Source organism: Bombus flavifrons, chromosome 9 (assembly GCF_040668555.2).
Source record: "Bombus flavifrons isolate JBK064 chromosome 9, iyBomFlav1_principal, whole genome shotgun sequence".
Classification (NCBI taxonomy): domain Eukaryota; kingdom Metazoa; phylum Arthropoda; class Insecta; order Hymenoptera; family Apidae; genus Bombus; species Bombus flavifrons.
In genome coordinates, this window is record NC_138450.1 from 9,888,007 (window position 1) to 9,910,085 (window position 22,079).

The window sequence follows — 22,079 nt, forward strand, 5'->3', positions numbered from 1 at the left end:
AGGAATACGTGCCTCCGGCCGGCAACGTCGTCCGACTCTCTCTCTCTCTCTCTCTCTTTCTCTCTCTCTAGCTCTTTGTCAGAGACGTCGAAGAATCGTGCTGACGTAACTGGAATATATTATCATAACGCGAGGAAGCGAGTATTATATTGGCGGCGCAGGGACGAGGATGGTGGCCGCCACTGTCACGGAAACGGAGGCAGAGTCAAGAATTTAGTTTGGTGAAACGGAAGACACGGCCATAATGAGTTTCCTATTAGATTTGGTCGCTACTGTTGCCTGGCAACCCGCTCTGACTTTCGATCCTCTCTACCTGGCCGCGCCAGCAAATACCGTGCTCTTTGATTTTATTTTCTTCCCTTTTTTCACTTTCCTTAGTCTTTCTTTCTAAAAGGTTTCTCTACAGGAGATACATCGAATCGTTGCAAATTCAATGATCGAGGAATGTGAATTTGAGTTTACGTTTCTTTTTGATTTCTCAAACAAGCGATCGAATCTTTTGTCAGCTCCGAATTAGCCCAAGAAGAAATTTTAATCTGGAAATTAAATTATCTCGTACACGTAGTTTTTCGAATATGTTTAAGTTTCCTACGTATTTCACGCGGCGATTTTGTTTGCCTGATTGTTTAACAAGGTTAACAAATTTTAACGCGACTCGCTCACGCACTAAAACAAATTGAAACAATAGACAAAGTCGGAGAAAGGAGTAACCAGTTTTATTGGCTCATTCGACTAAGATGCACAGTCCGCATGCTAATGGCTACCAGCCGTCTCATCGACGAGACGGGTCTTGTAATCCACGTTCGTGCGACCTTACCGTTGCCAACTTCTGCACGCACGTAATTAAGGGAGCGTTCGAAGCGGTAACGATTGGCTCGCCTCTGTGATAGGTATGCCGGCCAGAGTTGCTGAATCTCCAGAAATTGGGTGACAAAGTTTAACTCGCTGACGTTCGTCAAGGGATCGAGATTAATTCGACCGACCCTTCCATGGTGGAGACGTTGACTATCGGAATTTTCTTCGCCTACGCTCGTTCTCGCTATGACGAGGGTGGTTTCTGGTCAATATCTGGTAATATTTCAGAATTGGTGTGTGTGTGTGATTACTTAATTTTGGTTGATTAATAACGAAAGAATTAATTCTGTTTTCTAACATTAGATCTCCCGGTAAGTTCGCAAGACGAACGTCAACAAATTATATACTTATAATAAAGAGGGAAGAGTAATAATGATAGCAAATGGTAAATTAAAATTTTTCTTTCCAATAATAGAGGAGAAAGAGGAGCGTAATTACTCACCTAAAATACCGAGTCTGTAATTTATGGTGACGACGACGACACCCCCGTAGCTCGCCAGCACGCTGCCATCGTAGGGGTTGCCGCTGCTCCATTCATAGCTCTCGCCGTGCACGAACACGATCACCGGGTATCTCCTTCCTCCTCCGTCCCTCGCGCCAGCTGTAATCAATAAAATTATTCTCTGATCGATCGGCACTGCTGACACTTGATAGTTCACGTCGCGCATCCTTAAAGATCCATTTTTCAAAGGTGCCGTTCTATAAACTTTTGACGCCACCGTAAAGGATTATCGGCAAGTTTGTCTACAGAATCTAACCGAACGTCTCTCTACCGTCGAATAGGTCGTCTATCTCGATAACAGGTTATCGAAAGTTCACGTACAGGTGGTTAATTACGAGCATATCAACGATATGAAGTAGAAAATTCCACGAGTACCGGAGATTGCAACTCATCGAAGGGTAAATGAAAATGTTCCCGGAGCAAAATCGAACGCCTTGTTACGGGTATCTTTGCACGCGGGCAAAAACGACAGCATTATCCCGGTCGTTTCCGTGTAATGACCGACCCGTAGAAAATATTAAGGTACCACCGGCGTGCACGGTGAACTCTCGTTAAAGCGAACGATGGTAACGTAAGTAGCTAAATTCTGTGTAACATTATTGACTGTGTTGCTACGTTGAAATGGAAACGACCTCATAATCATCGACGTCTGCTCGTTTCTCCACTAACGAGTACAAAATGAACCGAACGATAACAAAATTTCGGGCAGATAAGTTTCTGCGTGTGCGAGAGAAGGCATTAATTCGCAATATGCAACGTTCAAATAGTTAAGGATAGAATTCTTAGTATACAAGTGGCTAGAAACATTGCCTGTGTGGCGACGCACGACGTATCGCATTCGAGGTAATTAAAACGAGGGTTCACGAACGCGAGCTGAGTACGTCAATCGGATTTAGTATGCTAATACAGGACTGGAACACACGTGAGCATGATCGCTGTGGCGAACAACAACCTCGGTCATAATTCAACAAATCACGCATTACCACACACGTCCCTGTGTGAGCTATAGTGTTCAAACGGCGCGATTCGATTTCCCTTCGTGCCGTTTTTCATCGAGAAATTGGCTGCCGCGAAGGGAAATGGAATCCAATAGGAGCTGGAATCTACAAAATGAATCCGACACGAAGAAGAATTTGGAAAGAGGATGATGTCTCTTCTGTTGAAGACTTCGCGCCAATGAAATTACGAGAGATAGAGCTTATTAAATACTTAATTCGACTCTCTTCCTTAGGGTTTTCCCTTTTTATTAATCGAATTGTGACCTCGTAAAGAGGGAAAACCGTAACACTGGCAATTCGATTAGTCCCCTTGTAACTTTTAATGAAAAAGAGAAAATCTCCCACTAAACGGCGCCAGCACGCGATATTCACTTCTGCCTTTCCCTCCTTTCTCCTCTTCACTCGGTCAAACAAAGTTTCAGAGGGAGGAAAGTCGATTCGCATAAATTCCTTTCTTCCTGTCACTCTCGTGAAACGTTTTGTCTTTCACTAACAATGGGTAAACGATTACGATAGAATAGCCGAGAATTGGTTCAAACAGGTTCGATAATGCTTCTGCTCATTAAACAAAGACTCTTTAATGAAGAGGTGGAACAATGTCAAGCGATGAATCATGCGAAAATACGATCAAATCGTAATAAAATCCTATTGTCGGATACGATGAAACGATCACTAAATGCGTAACAGTAAGAAATCGCACACAATGGCAAAAAGTCAAAAGGGGTGGCAGAGACGACGATAGGAAAACATGGAAGGTTAATTTCATCTAAATGAAAATTCTCAATGAAATACAATCCCTCGTAATAACTCGACTTTTATATTTGTAATTGCCCGTTTCTCAATACTTGGTTTCTTCTAAAGTTCCACTAAGCTTCTATCCTTTCCATTTCTCTCTTTCTCTTCCCTCTTCTTTACAATGGTTCTCTACTGATTGTTTCGCCCGTTACTCGAGCTCTTTTCTTTGATCTTCTTTCTCCTATCTTATCTTCTTAAAATCGTCTGTCGTTTTCCTTTATTCCTTCGTGTTCCGTCGCGTAACACTGTCTCGGACCTGTGCTTCTGAAATATTTCGCACAGCGAACCGCGTTGCTTATCCGGCGATACGTTCTCGGCCCAATTTTATCTGGCGCTTTATTAAGCCGTTTTTTGTACCCGTTACTTCACGTTGTGCAACTTTACGGAGCAGATATTTTCCCTTCTCCAAAACAAGTTTTCTTGGCGTAGCGATTTAACCCGAGTCAAACGACAAATAGAAATTTATTTTCAATTTATATCCTCTGCCACATTTCTCAATGTTACATATACCAGGTATGTAAATATGAAACCGAAATTTTTGTATAGAAAATACACCTTTATTGTATGAAAATGATTAAAAATATTTTATTCGAAGTATTGCCCATCGCTAGCTATACATTTTTCGCGCCTGTCTGGCAATTGGTGGATGCCACGCCAAAGAAACTGTCGTTCTTTTGAGGCAAACCAGTCATCGAGCCATTTTCGTACATTTTCGTAAGAAGTGAAGTGCTGAAGTGCGTGTCCCATCGATGCAAATAAATAGTAATCGGACGGAGCCAAGTCTGGTGAGTAAGCCGCGTGCGAAAGTATTTCCCAACTGAACGCTTCGATCGTTTCCTTGACCGATTTTGCTGTATGCGATGGTGCATTATCACGAAGCAAAATTACTTTGTGTTGCCTTTTTTGATATTCCGGTCGTTTTTCACGCAAAGCTTGATTCAAATCGATCATTTGTTGTCGGTAGCGCTCAGTATTAACGGTTTCGCCAGGTTTTAACAGCTCATAATAGATCACACCCTTCTTTTCGGTGGTCTTCCACGTTCTTCGTTCCTCACGTCAAAATTGCCACTTCTGAATTTTTTAAACTACTCAAAGCACTGTGATTTACCAAGGGCATGCTCACCGTAAGCTTCGACAAGCATTCGATGCGATTCTGCAGCAGTTTTCTTCAAATGGTAACAGAAAATCAATGCTGTCCGCAAATCGTAGTTTCCAGGCACAAAATTTGACATGTTCAACGCTATTACAAACTATGCTGTCGTATGAAACTTGTATTGTTCTGAGTCGAAAATGTTTGTGAGATGTCAACAAAGACTTTTGGCATCAATGACGCAGTTTAGTGATAACTACATTATCAGCTAGGGCCATCTATAGGCAAATTCCGGTTTCATACTTACAGCCCTGATATAAGAAACTGTCGCGAGTCGATTTTAGATCCTCGATTAACGCCAGTCGCCCGTTTTCTCCACGAAGAATGAAAACTGACGTCGAGAAATATTGTCTAGAGCGCGTAAGGACCAACGTTACAAGGATGGATTTAATCGGTGTGCAAATTTGCTCGATCGAAATTTTTCATCCGGTAGTTTGACCGATCCTCGGATGACGCATTCGGTGTTCTACCGCGTGTCAGGCGGCGTTAAGGCGCGCGCGGGACATTCGATTTTATCGGGCGGGCGCGATACATTATTTCAGCCGGTGAATAAATTTACCAGAGCACTGTCAATATTTGATACGATGTGCAAACAGTTTCGTGTGCCGGCAACGCCTCTAACGTACTTTACATATTCATAAAGCCGCGTGTTCGACTGTTTCAACGGGAGTTGCTGAACGGGAATGTTATCAATCGTAACGACGACGACCCTCCTCCTTAATCGCTTTATTTTTCAGACGCTTCTTCGACGAATATCTTTGTCTTGATAGCTTTCTTTAATTATAAAAATAAATAACGACTCTTATTCGATAAATGAAAATTAAAATGCATCTACTTGTGTTAGCTAATGGAAAATGAAAAGTAGTTTGTCGTGGCATCGATGGGTGTTCAAATACAAAAGATTTGTCCTATTGGAACGACGATTTCTCAAAGTAGAGGAGGATTTTCTATCCGTTGCGCTTCATAGTCTCGCGAGCTTCCGCAGAGATCCTGTTCCTTGATACAAATGGCAACGTATCTCTAAAAAGTATTTCATGGGGCTTGGACGTAAGAAAGCAGAAAATGGAAGAGATACGATCGAGCTGCAGGTTTCCAAGGCGAACTCAATTTCTAAATGCAATGTCGTCGCTTTAGGATCGCGCGGTCCTTCTTTCTTGGAAAACGCGTTGAGAAACAGATTACGTTTGTTCGATAAGCCATCGTGATAATGTTTCACCGTGTTTACATCGTGAAAATCTTTTTCCGAATTAATTGAATGTAAATGCAAGCGTGAAATTTTTCTAGTAATAGATTTTCCCTTTAGCTTATCCTTCGCGATGAATGATCTGACCGAAAGCAACGATAGCTTTAGAATTCTTAGCATTATTTTGTCTCCTATTTACGGAAAGTTGGGCCGGATAGAGGAGGGGACAAGAGGAGCAGGAAACTTTTTATTACTTCCGAATTGAATTCTATACATCTCCCAATTGGCGTTTCGTAGAAATGGCTTCGTCGCCACGGTAATCGCTCAGCAATCTACATCCGCCGTACTTGACGTGTATCTCCGATGTATCCCCTTTACAAACAATGAAACCAGCTTCCTTTGCCGTGCTATAGGAAATTTCGAAATAGCTTCGAGATTCTCATTCCTTCAGATTTCCTGTTATTTCTTCATATTTTGTTCTTGTCTGTAGACTATAGAGTAAAGAGGTTTTCCAGCTTTAGAAACTTGTCAGCAGAGCTTACGTAACAGGTTCTGCCATAAACACGAGATATTCTAAGCACAGCCGATGTCAAGAGAATTACCTGTGTTCAAGAATCGGTTGCCAGTCTAGGCAACTTGTGGAAGTTGATGTAGCCTGGAGCCCTTTGGCTGGAGTAACATCGTTGCAATCTAAGTTCCACCATACCTAAAGCTAAATTAGTCGTGAAATATTCTCGCGTATAACTTGTTGGTATACACCCTCGATTTTTTCCCAACATGATAGTTGACTAGGAACTCGACCTAAAAACCCAGTTCATGCGATCGATTGCCTGAGTAAATCGAAGTTGCCGATCGGAGTTACACCGCGATTCTAATATTTAGGTAATTGCGGATCGACAGAGATGTTATTGTTATCTAAGTCTACAGACACGGTTACCGATAACGTCGGTCGCATCAACATTGAAACCCTCTGTTAGGTTAACGATCTTTGCGACGAATTCTGCTGTTCCTCTGATTCTAAATAGCGCTAGCAATTCTGCACGGAATACTCCGGTTCGGTGCTGAGCACCAAACTATTCGGCCACTGCGTCATACCGTCGGAACAATCGGATTTTGTATGCAGCCGGCAGAACCGCGTTTTCATCGACGCGCCCTTTCCGCCGAACGGTCCGCGGCCCTGACAATGCACTCGTGGGAATATTACGAGATATAAACTAGACTAACACGATGTAATTCTGCTTAGCATGCTAACTGCGTGTTCGACTGTAAGTCCAAGCGTAGGGTGGCCACCTTTATCCCGGGTACAATCTGAAACTGTTCTCTACTACGTACTATATCGCCGTTTTCAGCTGTTTTCTCATGTTCCCCTCCAAGCCTTTGTCAACACTGTATCTTCGTTATATTCACGGAGAAGAAATTGCGATAAGGTAAGTGGATTTTGGTAGAATGTTTGTGAATTGTTAGCGGCGAAGCTCGAAAGGGAATGGCGCTGATTCTCCGACTTCCGCGTTGTTCCATTACTTTGACCTTTTTCTTATCCCTGATCCTCGTCTGCTCAACTTTTTTCCTATTCAGCATTTTCGAAGGGTACCACCCTTCGCGTCGCGCATTTCTCGTAGATATGAAAAATAATGGACCGTTGTTTATCTATATCGCGAAACTTCTTTCTCTTACGGTATTTTTTTCTTTACGATCCTATGATCTTGCGATATTTACGAGAGTATTTTTGATAATTACGATAGAAAATTTCATTAAACAAGCAATTTATTTTTATCGGTCTTTTACGATACACATCGAATACAATGATTTATTATCATATTTCTTTTACCTCTTTTGGGAAACCAAAACATCTACCTCAAACTTCGCTGCAATCTACACGTTAATCGCCAACAGAGAGAATATTCATGAACACATCCCATGGATCACGCGCGACCGAATCACCGCTGAAAGCGAGCCATTTCAATTTTCTCAATCGGAAGGGAAAAATCGGTGGTTGCGAAGTGGCGCCGATGGAATCACCGGCCCGACACAAACTTGGGGGAAGATCCGGCCGATTGTTTTTCCGGAATCCTCCGGAGAGTGGCTTCCGCGGGACGACCTACATTTCGCTAGTTCGCTGACACGTCGAAATATAGAGACGTTTTCCAACTTTAGTGTCCCTCCAACAAACATCCTGGCATACAGGATGAAACGCGTTTCCTTCTTTTTTTTTCTTTAAACAGGCTTGAAACAAATTTCACAGCATGAACTTACGCTTTTACCTCGTTCGACTGCTCTAGGTGGAAAAACAGACTGACAGAGAGTTTCAAAGGTGTGAACGATGGATGATGTCGTTTCGTCTGAAGTTTCCCCTCGTCGAGGAACCGCGAGAGTATCGACGTCTCTTTTAGGGATTGATTTTTGCTTCGTCGATAGCCCTGGGGTTGGAATTTTTGGGAACAGAAATGAAATGCAGATGAATGTATGGAAAAGAGGGAAAAACGTTTGGTGCCGCGAAACGAGTTCGTGCACGATCGTTTGAAGAGAATTCGAACGCTTTTGTAGGAGCCACCGCCTATGGGGAGGAAAAAAGCAGAGGGTTATATGTTACCGCGCAGTTCGATGCTTGTCAAATAGACTTTTCACTCGGAGTTCGACGAGTTGGGAATGAGTCTCTTGATGCGAGAGAAACGCTAGCCGTGTGCGATCGGTTCCGAAGTAATTCCCAGAAGTTTGTAGAAGTAATACGTGGATGCTCGTCGAGAACGAGATAACAGGCATCCATTTATCGAATGAACTTGGAAAAACAGCCCTCTAAAATACCGAGGTGGCATGAATTAGGGGAAACATTCTGGCCCATAACCACGAACCGGCAGACAACTTTCTTCTTGGCGCAAAACACGATCGATCAAAGCTCATGTTTTCATGATCTTTCACGTGCTCGACGGGAGAAGATGAAACGGAGTAACAGATGGTTGGCCATCAGGGTTAAATGAGCACGCCGCACAGAGAGAATGGAATGGAAACGACGGGGATGAAACGTTGCTTATACGAAAATGATGCACGGGAGGGTTGCTTAGTGGAAATGCTTTGGATGGGGAAACGTCGACGAAACCGAGCGACACGCTGTACAACGTCGATGGGACGGATTCCCTTCCGTCGCTTTGCGTTCTCGGTGAAATAAGACAAGAAGAAAAAGGCAGCAAAAGGCCCCGCAGGAAATGTCAACTTTTTTATTAAATATCTCGCGCACCGGCGCCCAAGAAAACTGGCTGGCGCGAAGCGAAACGAATTGGATACGCTCCTCCTCGTCGTCGTCGTCAATCGAGTTTCGCATTCCCACCCTACGTTCCCTTGTCAGGCGGCCGTGTTTCAACGTCGCGACTCTTGGTCTTCGATTTAACGATACCTTATTTCAACCGTATCTTCCAGCTTTCCGTTCTCGCGCGTCTGTGGAAATTCTCGACTATTTCTCATTCAGAATGAAACTGTCGATCCGACGGTTTGGAAAAAGAAGGCATTGTTAACGAAGGAATAGCAAGGTAAAGGTAATATTAGCACGTCGTGCGAGATATCGTACGTGTACCTTTAAGCTTTCTGTTCTCGCTTGTTTGTGGAGGATTTTGGTTACTTTTCGTTTAGAACGAATCTGTCGGTTTTAGGGTTTAGTACAGAAGAGAATGCGTTAACGAAGAAATAGGAAGGTAAAGGTAATATTAGCACGTCGAATGAGATATTATAATCAATTTACAAATTTTCGTTAACCCACTAGCGTTATTAATTATTTCGAGGATGGAGGATGGAGTAACAATGTTAACATTAAACGTTTACTGTTCGCGTTAAAAACGACCGTATATCAACCCAGTTAAATACCACGTATACAAGTCTTCGTTATTTACACATAAATTTCATTATGAAGTTAAATAAATCCCGGTGCTTCGGAAATCTAGCAAAGCGTGTAAATTATTTACATAACATTTAATTAAACTTATCCAGGTAGATCGCAAAAGTACAAGTTATAGTTACTTCGAGTCGCTAATTCAGATTCTTATTCAGTCGCTATTAAAAATATATTCATCTACATAAATACATAATATAATAAAATAATCCTAAGAGTGTGTGCGTTTCTTTTTATACGTAGTAATGAGAGGCACGATGGAAGGTGGTTTATAAACCTGGAAGTAATAGCTTACAGAAACAGAAACCGAACTCATTGGGAAAAGCTTTGATGACGCACGAAGTTTACCTATGTATTGAAACTCTCGACTGTTTTTTATTCAATATGGAACTGTACACGTATACGTACACATACGTATATATCGTATACGTGCGTCATAACCAGATTTAACAAAAAAAACTTTGCAACAACGTGCGCACACGTTAGGGGAAAAGGCTCACGAGTTGTTTAAAAGTTATTTTCGCGATCGACTTTAGTCGCTCGTATATCTTATTTTACGTCAATCGTCATCCGAAACGAAACACCGTAAATCATCGAAGAAGAAAAATATCGAATTGAAAAATATATGCGGATTTCTACCTATCCGGCTAGTCGTCGTTCCAAATTCCCGCGTCCTTCGAGCGTGCACCGTCTTCCTGCAGGTAATATTTCCACGTATAATATTCTGTTCGACTAATCAAATCGCGCGAAAGCAAAAATCTTCGAGTTCCAACCACGTTTGCACGAGGTAAGACCGCGAAGAGTTTCTCGAGAAGGTCTGGAGTAGCTCGTTCATCCTCGAGCATACTCGAGCCATTAATTAACCGGCGCATTATAAAATCCCTTCTCTTCGTTCCGGCTAGTAGGCGATTCCCTTTCAGGAAGGGTGGCTCGCGCGAGTATTCGGCGCGGGTTCGCGCGGTCTGAAAGCCATTGAGAAGGCCGCACGGTTAACGGTAGATTTAACCGGACAATGAACTGCGAAAGCAACAAGCTCGGCTGCGGATGTAATGTAACACTCTATGCCGCAGCCTGGGCAGTGACACGACCAGGATTATGGCGTTCAGATAAGGACGATGATGGCGCGCTTATCAACACTGTGATCACCGTGCGTGCGTGGGAGCGGAGCGGCGTGCTCGTCGAGATAATACCACTCTCGTTGTTGCGATGTTGTTATAGTTGCAAAAGAACGGCAAGAGGTTGATAAGGTTAGCGATAGTGATAGCTTCCGGCATAGTAAAAGGAAATCCTCCGAAGACGATCGCGGAATGACGTAAGGGAGACAGTTGGTGGATAGTGGATTTGTCGTACGGTTGCAAAAATGCATTCGCGCGATGAAAGAAATTATAGATGGGAGAAATGCTAAGGAACGCCATAGAAGACGTATGGGTGAACCTGGAAATTACATATATCGTGATATATCACGTTGAAATTCAGCCGGTCGTGGGTGAAATTCAAAAGGTCGGCACGAATAAAGGAATCGATGGAGTTTGAAATTTGGATGGGAGCCAATTTACGACTGCGTGAAATATGGAACGGGAAGATTTACAATTGCATAGAGCCGTTGACGTCGACAAATCACCGGTGATATCGAATAAAAATTAAATAAACCAGTGTCCAGAAAAAGTGACGATATTTTAAGATCTAATAGACACTTAAGTGGAAATATTATGTTTTGCATTTTGAAACGAAAAATCCTGCGTGAAAGCGATTCGTATCTCTTTTACAGCCCCGTAGCACGGCGTACGTCATGGCCACGTCTTTAGATGGACACAGAATGGTGCAAGATACGTAGAAAGGAGAGAAGGGACGTGGAGTTTTCTGGGGTGCGCATTTTCACGGCAATCGTGGTAATTTTCCCCGAGGGTAGAGCAGTGCCTTTCGAGCTCGCCGTCGCCCACAGCCTGCCAGACTTATGCTAATTAAATCGAGCGACCGCGTTGAAAGGGATATACGGTTAAAAATGAAATACATCTGGCTGTTTTGTTCATGAACGAGGCCGAAAGCAACGCCATGAAGAGCCTCGCGTTTTCGTCCTTCTTTAATGCCCTTCGTGGAAAAAGTCCTTTCGATTTTAAGCCATTTAAGTTTTAAAAAAACGTATGCTAATTTTCAGCTTCGTCTGCGTAATTAAACATGTAAATCCTGCTTGTGTTATGGTTATGATTTTTCCTCGCATATTTATGAATGGCATTTGTCTTGCTATCACAGCGAAATGAATTAAAAAGAAAAACTACGATGAGATGATTACGTCTGACGAACGTAATTAACGAGGTACGAAAGTATAGCGGTTCGGGGTCGCGGTTAATTCCCAATTGATATAAAATGTCAGAGAGATCAAGGGTACGTCCACGGTCGATACTTTAGTCGACTAGAAAAAGTCCAGACAGGCTCGTAATGAAATTAAATTTCCTCGTTGTATTGTGCACGCTTGTGCGAACGCACTACCAATTGCACGAGATGCCGTTTCCATTTTCACCCACGTTTCCACGAATATTTTAATTCCGCCGTGGTGAAAGGAGTCGGAGAATTAAATAGGAAGCCGTGGCAACGAGTCGTGGCTGAAATTACATCGGGCATTTGTCTCCAACCTAAAGGTACCACGCGTTTCCGCTCTTGATCGCAATGCCTATTATTCGATAGTACGTACTTTGTTTCATCCGTTGATCCATCGACTAGTTCATCGCAATATCGTACGCTACCGTTTAAAGAAATTAAGATCAACTGGCGTTTCATTGCTTGACGGGAAATCAAGTTTTCAACTACGAGCTGTTGCTTAAATAATTTCGCACCTCTGAAGCTGTGCGTTGTATAAGATTGAACACGCTTCCGTAGGGAAATACTTTTGGCAAGCTACTAGAAATAGTAGCTTAGAGCAAAAAATATGACAAGGAAGAAGTATGTAATTTATTATTCAAATGTGCACGAGGAAGAAAATTTGAAGGCAGAACCGTATTAAGAGAAGAAACATGGAAATACGGAACGCTTTTCATATCCTGAACGTTTCGAGCTTCTCAAGGTATTCGATTCGTTTTCCGTTTCACGCAAAACGTAAGTTAGCGAACATATTTGAATCGCGTACTTCCTTCTTCGAGCTGTTTTCACCGACAGAGGCTGCGATGCCGTTGGTTCGACTTCTATTCGCGGAAATTAGAAGCAAACGGAATAACGAGGATGTCCGTGTCCTAACACATCAGGTTTCTATCGCGCAAAATCGCGATATTTAAAAAGCAGTCAATCCTCGAAAGGAAGCAAAGAGTCGAGTAAAGAGCGGAGAACCAAGAGCCAGAATTTCAGAGCAAAGCTTTTCTTCCGTTTCCTTCCTACCTTACCTAACCTTTCGAAGATACAATGTACCTGTAATTAAAGCGTGTATCTAGAGCTGGTATAACGGCCGACCTCTGTGAATCGAATCGGCGAGGTCGAATGACCGGTGAATTCCTGCTTCGAACGTATCTTCGTGCGTCGCTGCCATCAGCAACGGTGGCCTACTTTCTTATCATAATTGTCCCGCCTTAGAGCCTTTATGATCCGGTAATGCCATCCAATCTGGCGCGATTACTCTTGCAGCAGCCACGAAATTGAACGAATTAAGGAACAGGTCTCTGGCAGGGGTTGAAGGAGCCCGCTCCCCCGCCCTTTATTCGTATCTCTCATTTACACGAGCGCGTGTGCAGCCTCTTTTAGCGTCTCTGACCTTCTCTTTCTCGCCTCTATGCAGGCGGGCAAGCTATACGAGTGGCATAAATTTAATACGGTACACGCCAAGGGAGGTGCCATACGTCCGACCCTGTTAAGGCTGTCTCCCTCGAACCCGCGTACTTCAACCTCGAGTCCCTCCTCTCTTGCTTCTCTCCGAGAGTACCTTATTCCTACCTAATGTTAAATTAAATAATTTATTGCGCGACCTAGCAGGAACCGACCTGGCTGGCCACCATCCGGTCACCATGATTTATGTCGAATCGCAGCGATGGAAAGACCCTTTGACATGAATTTATTTCGCCAGGTAATGAAGCTCGACTGACAGGGGATAAGTAGTCGAAAAAGATGGATGGAGAAAATGGAGGGCAAGTTTCATGGGGTACTGATGGTTTTAGTACAAGTTACCGATGATTAAGTCTGAACTTTTGAAATATTTGTTCTTTTTCCCTTTTTCTTTCTTGAGCGAAGGTCGAAAGTCTCGTGAATGTTTTACCAGAATTTCTTTGCTTTTATTTTTTAGAACGAGAGTTCTAAATAATTCTATTTGTACTAAGTTTTACATTAGCCTTTTTCAGGTCGGCTTTTTACGGAACTAGATTCTTAGAAACGGAATTTATTTCCTTGTTGTTCGAACAATTCCATTTGCCTTCCCCACGCTTGTATATTTCCTTAATTTAATTATTCTACGTTTCTCTTTGATGACATAATTTAACAGCTTCCCGGTTAGTCATGCCTTTTGTTAAATTAACTTGCAATTTTTTACAGCTTTGAAACGGTTTTAAAACTTTCGAAAAAAGGAAAACGGAACCTGCAGACTGCAAGATTGACAGGTACTGATTCTTTATTCACTGATCTTTCATCACGAAGATCTATCCAGAACATATTCTTGTTGGTTCTACTATAGAAAATTTCAAACTCAGCCAGCCATTCCTCTTGAGTTTATTGCTTTTCAATGTCTTCCTTAAATCATCACCCTCTCGTTACTCATTAAGGTTTAACTAGCATATCTCATCCAGAAATTTAATTGTTTCTCTTCTAATCGCTTAATTACTTCGTACAAGAACGACAGACTGGCGAAGCTGCGAGTTTCACGCGTTTCTTCGTTTGGTATCGCGTGGCACCGCCTCTGATCCCGTTTTCGCTGTTTCTCTTTATTGTTTACATTTCTACAGGCGCATCGTTTGCATCCTGCCGTGCCTTTGGGAAACTGGCGCATGGTCGGGAATAGCGTGGGCGCATGACTACGGCGACAAATGGAGATTATTCGGGGCTGCGAACAAGGACGCGACGATTCCTTACGATTTTCCGAGTCGTTGCCGTCTTCCCCGGCGAGATAATCTTTCGCTCGATCTCGGGGATTACCGTTAACGCCCGCTACTCGTTTCTGCAGTTTAAACCGTCGACGAAATACTCCGCATCCGGAGGCAAGAAAAGAGGTTCCCAGGGAAACCGGAGGCCACTGAACCCTTCACGCGTAACCCCATGCATTGAAATTTAGTTACGCGCTCGTGGGCTTTGTAAGCTCTGTAATTGGATTCGCGCGTGCTCGCTTCTGCTTCTCCTTGCCGCGAAAAAATAGGAAATTTTATTGATTGCTGGTCTGTGAACTCGGAATCTTGAATCAGAATCTCTGTTTCAGTTTTATACGTAATCATTCCCTTTGGATTTCACGAGAAGAGAAACGTCCTTGAAAAATTGATTTAGTTCTCATCCAATGTTTTCCACCTCTTCTTGGTAGCAGATGTGAAACGCAATCACGGAAGCGTTGGTTCCTTTTTTGACGATTTAACGCGCAGTTAAACGCGTGGACTGGTTAACCACAGGAATTCACGGTCGAGCTGCACAGTATCCCGAGATTCTGAGGTGAAATTTCCGGCTAGAAACTACGAGATTCTGAGGTAAGTCGTCGTTTCGTTAAACGTCGTGTCCTAAGATTTCTAAAGCGAATCGTAGGTCGTCGTTCTATCTTGGACGCAATGAGTCTCTTTTTCTCTTCTTCTCCTTCTTTTCCTTCTTGAAAAGAATTTATGAGTTTTAAGTTTTAAGGTTCAAAGGGAAGACGAATTTTAACTGCAGATTTCTCGGTAAAGCCTTCGGTTCCTTAAGTAACGCATTTTCCGCGAATCCCCGATGACAGTGACGAGTTTTAACGTTCTTTCACCGGCCATTAAATTTTCGACGGTGCGCCACTCTTTTTCTCCGCCGGCGCCGTCTCTAGGGCATCGTGAGAAATCGAATTAAGCCCGTCGTCGTGGACAGGATTTTTCCTTGAGAAAAAGAACCGGAACCAGGAGAGAATACTTGGCAAAGAGCGACGTCGCTAACTGCCTTTAAGCTGGCCATTTTCATTGTTACCGCGAAAATGTTTCTAGAATCACGTTTGCAGTTTACTTTGCTGCACTCTACTTTCTGGCAATTTCCGGGACAAGGATTGCTCATTATTTTTTAAACACAGCTTTCGACATTGCCTTAGCCTATATATATATATATCGCCTACAAGTAGCAGGATATTGTCTCGTTACATTTATTGGAAAACTGACAAATTGTAACTAATATCGGGTATAAAAACATGGCAACGATGCAATAAATAAACGCTATTGTACGTTACTATACGACATTAGTTCAAATTCATTAAAATATCGTCCTTGGAAGATCAAGTGAAAAATCTGTCGCGCCGCAAACTTTTGTTCGCCATTGTAATATAATTTTAAGGCCCTAAGAGTCACGACAATACCAAAGGAAAGATTTTACCCTTTGCAATGTGACAAACTGCACAAACACTCGTTCTATCTTTCTCGGATTACGTCGTTCCGCAGCCGAATTACCGTAAGCCTAACGACGAGCAAGATAAGATCGAACAAACGTTTCATCGTGGCGGAACGACTGGGTTTTCGTCGGTTTTGGGGGGTAGTAATGGCCAAGATCGAACGACATCGTGCAATAAAGCGTAAACGGCGGCCGGATATTACCAGCTTAGAAGCTTTAAACAAAATTAGTCGGCCAGCTCCCAGTGGAGTGGCGCTCCTGGTTAAGGGAAAATTCGGGGGACGCGCGGAGAGATCAATTTCACTGTAGTTTCAAAGTGAAGCCTATTAAATTCCGGGGCCGCGTCTCTGGAGAGGCTCAAAGGAGCACGGCCTGGTTCCATCGTCACTCTTACTCTTTCTCTCTCTCACTCTCTCTCTCTCTCTTCCTCGTCTTTTCTCTGTCTCTATCTGCCTCTCTTGGCGTACGTATAAACAGGAGACTACCGCAACGCCTGCAGCAGGCAGAAGGGAAATTTGTAATCGGATAACACTTCGATATAATTGCCGCTGCCTTGGTATCCTGTGCTACACGCCTACCGTTGTTGCTTACTACTTATCCGTACAGCGTTATCGTTTCCGTAATTTTAGATAGTCGATAAACCATGAGATATTTTCCTGAGTATCGAATTTCTTTCTAATTGTTCTATCTGTTTCCACGGCGAATTATCTGAAAAGTTCTAATACCTTGGCATCGGTTCGTGGATTTCAATTATCCTGTTCTCCTACGATTTTGTCGATGTTCGTTGCCGATAGCGTTTATCATTATGCTCGTCATCGATAATATACGTAGACACAGGAAATGGGAAGTTTTGTTCGGCCAACGCAAGAGAATTTGTTCGATGTTATGGGTGTTTTGTGGCTCTGGGAACATCGTTCGCGTACCATGTTTCTATAACGAGAGAGAAATGCGACCCTCACAGAGGTACAAACAGGGAACTAATAAAGAAGAACAGAAGAGGGAGAGCAAGAGGGCGGGAGGCCGTTAAAAATAACGAGTTCGTTAGAGATAGCCGTTCGGGAGGCTTATCCGAACAGCCGCGGCCATCGAATCGAGTTCAGCTCGCAGTGCAGCCTGTAGTGATTTAAATTGAGTTACAACGTCGATAGAGTTTCATTAATACAAGAGAAAAGCACGGGCGAAAGGGAAACGAATTTTTTTGTTAATATATCGAAACACCTCTGTGCTGGTTCCAGTTCTCTAGACTTTCCCTTTAGCTCTTTCAATTATCTCGTTAATTTCCCAGAGTTGAAAAAGTCGGACTAAAGGGGTTGAAAAGTGGCACGGAAATATTTCCTGCGTACTCGTCGTTTTCTCGAATATCGAACTTACGGACGGAAGTATGACGAGAACGAAAAGGATTGAAACTCTTCCAGGAACGCGTTCGAGTGTCTCGGAGCTGGAAATTCGAGAGTGAACTTTCGTCTCAACTCTAGTTGCCGTTTCAAATAGCCGAGTATTGTTTGACTAACGTAGACAATTTTAATCGAATTCTTTAATTGCCGGTAAGTGCTTCGTCGTCAGTCATTGTGGATTTTTCAGATGAAGCTGACGACCACTGAATATTAAATACGAGTGATCACGTGGAATTATTTCACCGTACTTTCTGAAGAACTTTCGCTGTACTTTATATTTCGAAATTCTCTGAAGCGTAGATTAATTACGCTCTAAAACGAGCTCGCAGTGATCTCCGCTTACTTAGAAGCTTTTAATTTCGAATTCGACGATTCGAAATTACAACGTCACGGAAAAGAAGATGATTTCGTAAGTGGAAAGAGGATAAAGAATGTATAAAACAGGCGACGTCGAAGACGTCACGACGTGGAAGCGCGTCGACTGCGAACCGACAGGATTGCAGACAAGTGGAAATTCAAGGAAGCAAGCAGCCGGAAAAATGTGGACTCGGTCCGGTCGATCGACGCGCTCTTAAGAAGATTACGCTCCCTGCCACCCCCGTTTTCCGGCGAGGAGGGTGGGTGCCGAGACGGCCGACACGAAGATGGCTTGACCGCAGGAGGATCGTTCAGAGACTTACTGCCTTATGAAACTCACGCTCGACCACCATCTCGATTTCATGAGGCACAGACTTCGTGATCTTTCCAATCGTTCTCTTTTTGTGTACTGCCAACGCGAACGAGCTGTCTTTCATCCACGATAAAATATCATCGAAACGTTTATAAAGGAGAGAGAATTGATTACACTTGGAAATATTCTGAAAAGATTTCTAGCCCGAGATTCCTGAAATATATCAGGCTTCGGCGATTCCGGAAAATAGCAGGGTGGCTCCCAGAGTGGCAAGCGAACCGTGAACCGGCAAGGGAGGCAATGGCAGAAAGAATGGAAACATTCGGTCAATCAAGCCTCTCCTCTTTCTTCGCGATGACATTACACCGTGAATAGCGGTGGCGGAAGAATAAAAGGAGCCATGGGACTAAAGAAAAAAGAGTTTGAAAAATGAAAGGGACCGAAGAAACTAGGCGCTGATTGCGTTGGCCTTAATGTTGCCCGACTCCGCCAGATAATTTGGTCCCCTTTTATCGACCCTTACCACTACCAACACTTCCACGCGCGTAATCCGAGCTGCATCTCACTTTTTAAAGTGACCCGTGGCTAGCACACACATAGCCTCTGGGCTTTCATTCCCTAATGCACGCGCAACTTCCATTCGGTTCATAATTTCGCGAAAATAACGCAATATCGTCGAGTGGATCTCTCGAACGACTGTGGCCCGCAAACTTTCAACCGGAATCTCCATTAAGTTTTTACGGTCTACCCTTGCCCGTGCCGCACCCCTCGCTTCTACAAGGAAAACCTGTTTCCAGAGGAGGCTAACGTTGCCGTAAACTCGGCGATAATCGTTCCGGGCGACTTCAAGAAGCATCCGACCGAGGACATCGATTGTAATCGCGATTCGACTCGTTTCTCTTGGCTTCTCGACTTTAAAGCAGCTTGGTAACGCTTTCCTCAACGATCCACTGTGATTCCCGGAAGTTTCTCGATCCGGTATTAAAACTCGTAAGTATAACAAATAGAGAAATTAGGTCGATTAGAGTTTTTTAAGAAACGTTCGATGAGAGAAGAAGGTTAATCGCGGGATGCTATCGATCGAGAAGTAAGTTTTGACCGATTGACTGGAAAATTAAGGAAGTTTACGCGTTCCGATGGACGTCAAAAGCCAAAGAAATCTTTGATCCCCTTTTTGCTAGTAGCATGGAAGTTCACTTTGTGAACTTCAAGATACGTAAAACAACAAGCAAAACTAGATCAAAGGGTTTTATTGTTCGTATTAAAGGATGGCTTACAGAATATTTTTACTCGACGATAATTTTCTTCTAGTTTTCTAGTCATAGAATTTTTCTTCCACTTACCGTTGGGTAATATTAGAACTCAGAACAAATTTAACGAGTAACGAGTAATTAAGAGTAATGTTCTTGGATCACCATGTTTCCTCGATCGACTCCGTTGTAATTCATTATGCTTTTACGAGGGTGCCTTTCAAATTCTCACGCGAGGATACAGACGTGGGAAATGGAATCGATAAGGGGTTTGGCAAAGTAATATTTTAGAATATTTAGACGCACGTAGGATAAGGTGGGACGTAGTAGCGAGTCCTTGGCTTCACGTCCTAACCTCGAGATACGTTTCTTTCGTAAGATCATCCGATCATCGCTGTTCAACGTGTCACGAAAGTTGTCGTTAATGTCTGCGGTAAAATAAGTAATAATTTCCAAACATGGAGGTAACTATTGTAATTTCGATGCTTGAATTTCCTATTCCTTCTAAACTTTGTTGATTTCGAGACGCGGTGTAAGTTTGAAAAACGATGGAATTTTTCTTTGATTTCGCGACCGTTTAAGCGCAAGTAGGAGAAGTTGCAACGTGCTCCGCGTCTCCGGTTAGTCCCCGAACGAAACTTGCATTTCCAGCCGCGTTCCGAAGTTCGTAGACGACAGCATTACTTCATGTGGGTCAACGCAGGTGCTTAAAGTTGCACGATGCTGTTACGGTGGCTCGTCGATGAAACGCCCGAGACTTCATTAAAAGCGGCGATAATGAGCTTGCCTGGCGCGTTAGAGATTCTTTAAATTCCCTTTTTTCAATTACACCGTGCGTAAAATGCTTCATCGATACGAGGATATCGATCGTTTTTAATACCGAGATATCTTGTGTGTTTTTAACCAAAGGTTTTCACAAAATTTATATATTTACTATAATATTAACATTATTCCGTTTTATTTATTTATTTATCTATTTATTTAAAGGAAAAACTGGTTAGTAAAATACATACATATATCGGATACGGCGCGATACGTGCTTCAGCAAATGTTTAAGGGAATGAAATGATTGATAAAAAAAAGCTTTGATTGGCCGTCTGCGCTGTTCTGTTTCCGAAATGTTTCTCTTTTTTTTTTTTGTTTTATATTTTGTGCGAGAATGTTTTATAGGAAAAAAAGTGAGCGTAAAAAATATGGTTTAGTATACATGACAAATTTAGGGGACGAGGAGTAAGCAGAGGATAACATGCGAATTCGATGCTCGTAGTAACGATCGTTCAAGGAACGTGTATCGTTCAATCGCACACGTTGCAATGAAATGCTACTTTGACCCAGTCCTGCTGCGAAACCCCCGGTAAATTGATAGCTGTAAACTGGTGCAGCACGGCCGTACGAATGTTTTATTTCATAGTTGTTCCGATGAAATACGATCCTTATCCCCGACGGCGCTCTAAGTGTTATTTCCCCGGCTCCGAGTTCTGTTTCTCGACGTTCATACAACATTAATCGAGAAAACTGATCGATAGAATAAAGCATACCTTCTCCGTCTGTAAATCAACTTCTGGTGTCTTTAATCTACGTATTCGTCACTCCATATATTCAGGCCGATGAATTCGTGTAAAAAGGAAATAATCAAGTTGCACTTGAAACATTTCATCGAAGCGTGAAGATACTCGCATATTGTCGATTCCTGGTGTTCATAATCGCCCTGATGTTTTATCCCTTTGCCCAAGCCATCTGCAAGTATCGAGTACGAACAAAACAGCCGGTATGAAGTTAACGCCGAATTAGTCAGCGGCGAGAGCCGTTCAGAATACCGCACCGGTTTGATATGGACAGTCTCAGCCTGTGCTCCAACTACTAGCTAATATGTCAAGCCATTTATCCTCTGTGCGCGTTTGTAACTCCTGACACGTATGCTCGGATCCCACCTCTGCTCCGACTCGCTGCAAACCGCAACCATGCGCTTGTCTTTTCTCGTTTCTCTTCATTCAACCTGATACATCGTCTCTGTTCATTGCGAGCGAACATCGAAGTTTTGTTCTCGAAGCGTACGTCTCTTCCGTAATTCGAATATGTGTGTGTATATCGTCAAGGTCTTTTATATTCTTCATCGGAATATCGTAGTTTAACTTTTCCGAGAATCTAAAGTATATCGGTAAATGTGTAAGTATGTTATTATGGCTTGATATCTCAAACTAGTAGATTCACGACTCAATGAAGCGAAATTGGTTTGCCCCGACTATTTTTCAAGTGGTGCTTCAAGAAGCTTATTCAGGATCCTGTTACACAAAGATTGTCACTGACACGAACATATACACACCCATCTTGATTCCTTTCATTTTCTTTTCCCCTCTTTTTGACGTCTCGCATCTTTATCCAGCTACGAATATAATCTTTCCCTTCGCCGTATTTGTCCCTGACCATAATTCATGCATACACCGCATAGATTTTTCTCCGTTTCCCTTTCTCCATTTTTCGTTCACCTTATTTTTCTTTTATATCCTCCATTTATAAGCGCGCTTGTACTTCCTCTTTCTGTCTCTCCCTCTCTTTTTCCCCCCGTCTATTTTTTCTTCCTTTTTTGGTCTCGTTCACGTCCCGCATCGACCTTTTCCCCACTGCCACGTTTTTCCAGCAAATGCGTGCACCCCTGCTCCCCTTTTCTTGTTTGCACCGTTATTTTCTATAGGTGACGCGCGTATTTTCGTTTCCTCTGTTCCTTTGTCTCGCCATAATCTACGTGTTCACCGACTATTCGTGCCCGCCTCTTCTAACCCAATCCCTCAGCCCCATCTCTTTTCTACGGAGTTACATACGTGCACAGTATTTTCCATCATGGCTGACATTACTCTCTTTGAATTTTCCTTCCTTTATTTCTACTTCCGCTTGTATTTC

The 22,079-nt window shown here is 43.0% G+C and overlaps 1 protein-coding gene across 1 annotated transcript in view; it reads right to left on the reverse strand.

Annotated features, from left to right (window-relative positions):
- The window catches only part of Nlg3 (Neuroligin 3), a 223,406-nt gene that overhangs the window by 36,582 nt on the left and 164,745 nt on the right, over positions 1–22,079 (reverse strand). Inside the window, exon 2 of the mRNA XM_069120995.1 lies at positions 1,298–1,456. Within this exon, the coding sequence (XP_068977096.1) occupies positions 1,298–1,456 (159 nt within the window). The remainder of the gene's footprint in view (positions 1–1,297; positions 1,457–22,079) is intronic.